Source organism: Pongo pygmaeus, chromosome 20, assembly GCF_028885625.2.
Source record: "Pongo pygmaeus isolate AG05252 chromosome 20, NHGRI_mPonPyg2-v2.0_pri, whole genome shotgun sequence".
Lineage (NCBI taxonomy): Eukaryota > Metazoa > Chordata > Mammalia > Primates > Hominidae > Pongo > Pongo pygmaeus.
In genome coordinates, this window is record NC_072393.2 from 57009095 (window position 1) to 57015779 (window position 6685).

General features: G+C 50.8%; 1 protein-coding gene across 1 annotated transcript; it reads right to left on the bottom strand.

Annotated features, from left to right (window-relative positions):
* Positions 1-1899: 1899 nt before the first annotated feature.
* Positions 1900-6241, bottom strand: KLK4 (kallikrein related peptidase 4). Its single transcript, XM_054464497.2, has 5 exons — positions 6181-6241; positions 4755-4917; positions 4055-4305; positions 3835-3971; positions 1900-2563 (listed from the first exon to the last, which is right to left on the bottom strand). Exons 1-5 carry the CDS (start codon positions 6239-6241, stop codon positions 2411-2413), a joined length of 765 nt encoding a protein of 254 aa, XP_054320472.2. The 3' UTR covers positions 1900-2410.
* Positions 6242-6685: the final 444 nt, after the last annotated feature.

Below are 6685 nucleotides of genomic sequence, written 5' to 3' on the forward strand. Positions count from 1 at the left end.
GCGAGAGCAAGACTCCGTCTCAAAAATAAAATAAAATAAAATAAAACTGCACTTGCACTCCCTAAGACCATTTTGAAAACACATGAGGATTTTCTGGTCATCATGATTTCTAGCTTAATTACATTGTCGTCAGACAACATACTCTATATATTCCAACATGGAAATTTGTTGAGACTTGCTTCGTACCTCAGTAACAGGTTCACTTTTGTAAATGCTATGTGTGGTTTTTAAATTGAGGTAAAGTTTTTATTGAGGTATGTACAGTGTGGCATTACAGTTCAATGAGTTTTGGCAAATGCATGCACTCATGTAATCCTCACTCCTATAAAGTTATGGAAAATTCCCATCACTCAAGAACGTTCTTTTATGCTTCTTCCTAATCTTTTTTTTTTTTTTACTTTTGTTTGTGAGATGGAGTCTCACTCTTTTGCCCAGATTGCTGTGCAGTGGTGTGATCTCGGCTCACTGCAACCTCTGCCTCCCGGGTTCAAGCAAGTCTCCTACCTCAGCCTCCAGAGTAGCTGGAATTACAGGCACCCACCAACACACCCATCTAATTTTTTTTTTTTTTTTGAGATAGAGTCTTGCTCTGTCGCCCTGGCTGGAGTGCGGTGGTGTGATGTTGGCTCACTGCAACCTCCACCTCCTGGGTTCAAGTGATTCTCCTGCCTCAGCCTCCTGAGTAGCTGGGATTACAGGCACCTGCGAACATGCCTGGCTAATTTTTGTATTTTTAGTAGAGACAGGGTTTCACCATGTTGGCCAAGCTGGTCTTGAACTCCTGACCTCAAATGATCTGCCCACCTTGTCCTCCCAAAGTGCTGGGATTACAGGTGAGCCACCGCACCTGACCCCAATCTGTTTCTATACCTATTCCCCTCTCCCATCCCAGCAACCAGGCCACATTGAATAATTTTGCCTGTTCTAGAATTTCATATAAATGTAATCACATAGTGTATCATATTTTGTGTCTGGCTTCTTTCACTCAGAATAATGATTTTGAGATGCATGTATGTTGTTTCTTATATCAATAGTTTATTTCTTTCTGGTGCAGAGTAGCAATCCATTGTATGGATATATCACAGTTTGCTTATCCACTCACTTACTGATAGACATTTGTTTCATTTCCAATTTCATTATTATGCATAAAGTTACTATAAACATTCTTAGGGAAGTCTTTTCTATGGCTATTACCTAAATACCTATGAGTCGATTTGCTAGCCATCATGTGGATGTATGCCTGTCTTTCTAAGAATCTGCCAAGCTGTTTTCCAAAATGGTTGTACCATTTTACCCCCTACCCCCAGCAATGTAGGAGAGTTACAGCTGCTGTAGATATAACCAAGACTTGATGCTGTTATTCTTTTCAATTTTAGCCATTCTGGTAGCTGTATGTCTTTTGAAATGATTCTATATTTTTCAGGTACTGGGTGCGACATTCCATATATGACCATTAAATAGAGTGTGTTAATCGTATTGTTCAAATTATCTATATACTTATTCAGTCTCCCATCTCCTTGCCTGTAGGCCCCATTCTGCCCCTCAAACTTCCCTCTTTCTACTCCTTGGTCTCTGTAGCTGTCACTCACAGTAGCCCTCTCCACAATTCTCCCCACCAGACTCCAGCTGCAGCAGCCAAGCCCTGAGACAGATTCAAATTAAAAATTCTTGAAATGCAGTTAAGAAGACAAAAATGAATATAGATCAACTAAAGCTGAATAGTTAAACTAAGCAAGAAAATCTCTACAGTTACCATTTGCTGACTTGACTTTTCAGAAACTGGACAACATCCATGGCACTGGTTTCTCTTAACTACCCAGGGAATGGCCCCTTCCTCTGAAACCCTGTGGCCCTCCTAGTCAAAGCTCCCATTTCCCAGATAGGGAAACTGAGACCCATGGAGGGAAAGCCATTTGCTGGAATCTCTTGAATGGAAGCGGAAGCAAGGAGGACACTACAAACAGAACCTGCGCTTCTCTTAGACTTTATTTCTGGATCTAGGGGAAAGGGACAAAAAATGAAAAACCAACTGGTAAGGTTGGGTCAACGTGCCACAAGGGGGCACTGTGTACAGGGAGAGTCTAGCTGGCATTGGACCACTGGGTCTGAGGGAGGAGGGGCTGGGACCTGGACCTCTGGGTCTGGGGAAGGAGGGGTTGGGGGCCTGGACTTCTGAGTCTGAGGGAGGAGGAGCTGGACTCCTGGGTCTGAGGGAGGAGGGGCTGGGGGGTCTGGACTCCTGGGGTCTGAGGGAGGAGGGGCTGGGGGCCTGTACCCTGGGTCTGAGGGAGGAGGGGCTGGGGGCCTGGACTCCTGGGCCTGAGGGAGGAAGGGCTGGGAACAGGTATTCCTGAATTCCTTCAGCAGGATGTATTTGGGGGTCAATTTCATGGGTTCCCAGTCCCCATAGTTAACTGGCCTGGATGGTTTTCTCTATCCACTCAGTGAATTTGCAGAGGTTGGTGTAGACGCCTGGCACGCCAATTTGGCCACACGGGGCTTTTCCGAAAGACACGAGGCCCTGCAAGTACCCGTTGCAGATCAGGGGACCCCCAGAGTCACCCTGTTGTGAAGAGAGGGAGAGTCAGAATCCGAAACACAGAGAGGTGGAAATGGATGTGGGATCAGAAAGGAACTAAATGAGACTGAGAAACAAAGACAGAACCGTCATCAATAACAACATAGCCCAGCAACATTTCTGTTGGAAGTCCCATTCCAGATCCCTGACCTCATCTAATCCTGCTTCCTGATGTCCTATGTCCTGAATGCTGGCTGCTTCTCTTGGGCTTGTGGTCTGTCTGTTTCTGTTTGTCTGTCTTTCCTTCTTTGTCTCCTTTGTGGCTTGTTTATCTGTCTCAGTGTCTCTGCATCTCTTTGTAAAGTCTTTTTTTTTTTTTTTGAGACAGAGTCTCACTCTGTTGCCCCAGCTGGAGTATAGTGGTGTGATCTCGACTCACTGCAACCTCCGCCTCCCATATTCAAGCGATTCTCCTGCCTCAGCCTCCCAAGTAGCTGGGATTACAGGCGCCTGCCACCATACCCAGCTAACTTTTGTATTTTTAGTAGAGACAGGATTTCACCATTTTGGCCAGGCTGGTCTTGAACTCCTTACCTCAAGTGATCTGCCTGCCTCGCCTCCCAAAGTGCTGGGATTATAGGCATGAGCCACCCAGCCCAGCCTCTTTGTAGAGTCTTGATTTTTCCTATTTCTCTTCGTCTTTCACCTCTATGAATCTGTGTCACTGTTTCCCTCTGGGTACACAGTTGACCCTTGAACAACCCTGGTTTGAACTGCACAAGTCCACTTATACTTGGATTTTTTCAATAAATACATTAGAAAAATTTTAGGGGAGTTGCAACAATTTAAAAAAATTCAGATGTACTGTGTAGCTTAGAAATATCAAAAAATTCCAACAAAGGTATATCATGAATGCATAAAACATATGCATAAATCGACTATTTATGTTATTGGTAAGGCTCCCCGTCAACAGTAGGCTATTTCTAGCCACGTTTTTGGGGGAGTCAAAAGTTATATGAGGATTTTCGGTTGGGTGGAGGTCACCGCCCCCAGGCCCCATGCTGTTGGAAGGTCAACTGCATTTCTATGTGTGTGTGTTTCTGCCTCCCCATGTCTCTGTTTCTGTTTCTCTCTTCCTTTGCTTCTCTTTATTCCTATGTTTATTTCTCTGTTTCTCTCAGTTTCTCTCTCTAGTTGTCACTGTCTCCCTGTGTGTCTTTCCATCTCTGCATCTCGCCATGCGGCCCTGTGTGTCTCTGTCTCCCCCTTCTCCACCCTTCCCTGGGTCGCCTGCCCTCCCCTTTCCCGTCTCTCACATTGCAGGAGTCCTTCTGGTCTTCCCCTCCGCCGGCGCAGAACATGCTGGCGTGGTACAGCGGGTCATACAGCTTACTGCAGACCTCCTCAGACACCACTGACACGTTCACGCACTGCAGCACGGTGGGCATTCTGCCTGGGACGCAGAGCTCTGGGTCAGCCCCCGCGACTGGGCAGAGGACCCCCTTGAAGAGGGCAGACACACACCCGTGAGCTCACCGTTCGCCAGCAGACCCCAGCCAGACACGAGGCAAGAGGTCCCCGCGGTAGGGCACTGCAAAGCAATGCTGATGCTCCGGATGGTGTCAGACTCGGACACGGATTCGTCCAACTTGATGAGCATGAGGTCGTTGGCGAGCAAGGGTCTGTTGTACTCTGGGTGCTGTACGGAGAGGCTGGCCTCCACCATCTGGCTCCCTGGCTCTTGGTCGGCCTCAAGACTGTGCAGACCCAGCCCGATGGTGTAGGAGCTATGGGCCACGGAGGGCAGGTCAGTTTTGTGGCAACTACATCCTTATCTCCATTCTCATCTTCAACCCCATTCCCATCCCCATCTCCTAACCCCAACCCCACCCTCTTCGCTAAACACCCTAAGAGCTACTGAACCGTGGTCTCAAATCCTCATTCACAAAAATTCAGGGACAGCAACTTGCCTTAGCTCACTAGAGACTCAGCACTGGGCTGAGATTTCGTCAGGGCTCTCTGAGTCCTTCCGAAGCAAGGTTCCCGCCTCCCAGCCCTTCCCTCTGGGCTCCCCGGATCCAGGCTCATTCCGTCCTCCTCCTAGAGCCTTCACCGCTGTTTCCTCCTGAGCACCCCAAGATGAGCCTGATATTAGGCCACTGCCTTCAGCCAAGGTAACCTCCAGGCCCCGCCCCCGGACCCAGGCGCTGCCCACTCCCCCTACCTCTGCACTCACTTCTGGAAACAGTGTGCGGCTGACAGCACCCACTGCGGATGCACCAGGACGCCCGAGCAGAACAATTCGTTTTCCATGACCAGTGCCGCCTGCCAGGGCTGCGAGTGCGGGCTGCAGTCCTCGCCGTTTATGATTCGGCTGCAGCTACCAGAGACGAGCGATCCTGAGGGCGGAGTCAGGGATGGGATCGGGACCAGGAGGCGGGACCAGGGTTCCTGGGGGTGGGCTTACCGAGCAGGGGCGTGGTCAGAGGTTCAGGAGCAGTCAGGGCTCCTCGGGGCGGAGTCAGGGCTGGGAACGGGCTCAGGAGGCGGGCCCAGGGCTCTTGGGGGAGGGGTTACCGAGCAGGGGCGTGGTCAGGGCTTCAGGGGCAGTCAGGACTCTTGGGGGGGCCGAGTCAGGGCTGGGGGCGGGCCCAGGGGGCGGACCCAGGGCTCCTGGGGGTGGGGTTATGGTGCAGGGGGCGTGATCAGAGCTTCAGGGGCTGGTCCAGGATATAGGCCTAGGGCTCCCAGGAGCGGTGATCACGGTGCAGGAGCCTGGTCAGGGATTCAGGGTAGTCAGGGCTCCTGGGAGGAGAGTCAGGGCATGGGGGTGGGCTGAGAAGGCGGGATCAGTGCTCCTAGGGTTGGGGTTACAGCGCAGGGGCGCCATCAAGGCTTTAAGAGCTGGGTTACGGCTTAGGGGCGGTCTCAGAAGGTGGGACCAGGGCTCCTGGGGCGGAGTCAGGGCTCTGGGGTGGGCTCTGGAGGTGAGACTGGTGCCATCGCGGTGCAAAGCCACGGTCAGGAGGGGTTCAACAGAGGAGTCTAGGCTCATAGCGGTAGGATCGGGTCCTTTGGGGTGAATTAAAGCTCAGGGGGTGGAGTTGTTGCTGGGAGCAAGGATCGGGTCACTTGTCTGCGCAGACTGATGCTCAAAGAGTCGGTCCTGCACCGAGTCACTCCTATCCTCTCCCAGCCTTGCCCACAGTCACACCCAGCCACGAGCCCATTCACACCAAACACCATTTTATAGTCCTGTGAGGTGAGTTCCTTGGGAATGGGAGAGGGAGATCTCAGGACTGAAGACCTAGGAAGCAGGCACAGATTCCCAGCAATGGATCACTCCCCAGGAAGCACAATCTCCTGCACCCTAGGCTTCCCCGTCCCCATATCATCATTACACTGTTGTCACTCCACCAGATATTCAGAGGCACAAACTGTCAGAGTCTCACAGGTACAACCACACACCCAGGCACACTGCCACACACAAATTCATCACGATACAAGGAGTTGCAGGGGCACAGCCATGGGGGACGGATAACACGGTACCATCTCACAGGCAGCTTTGCAGTCACAAGCAAGAGGACACTGAGTCACGCCTGAGCATTAACAAACACTGTGCCCCCAAACACAGACAGACATACACACGTATACTCAGATACCTGTGATACCAAGGATGAGGAACCCTAGGAACCAGCTCCAGGGATTTCCTGCTGTGGCCATCACGTCAGCGCCTGGGGATGAGGACTGAGACTTAGCCGTGTCTGGGGATCTTCAGCCCAAGTCTCTCCATCCCTCTCTTTGTCCCTCCCTTTCTTCCCTCTGGGACGTTATTAGGTAGGCAAGAGCCTAGACCATCTACCCCCTCTCCCATCCATGGACCCAGAACCTAGAGAGACAGATTTAGAGACTGAGAGAGAAAAAGAGAGAGAGAGAGATGGGAAAAGAGAGAGAGAGAGAACTAGGTAGAAAGGAAAGTTTAGAGAAAGCATCTAGCCATCTATGAGTGGGGAGAGGTGGTGTCTAGCCACCTGTGAACAAGCACGGAGGGAAGACACACAGAGAATCAGAGCTGGAGAGACAGAGTGTTTGAGAGATATCCTCAGAGACAGTCTGAGAGTTAGACATGGAGATATAGATCAGACAGACAGAGAGAGAGAGAGACTC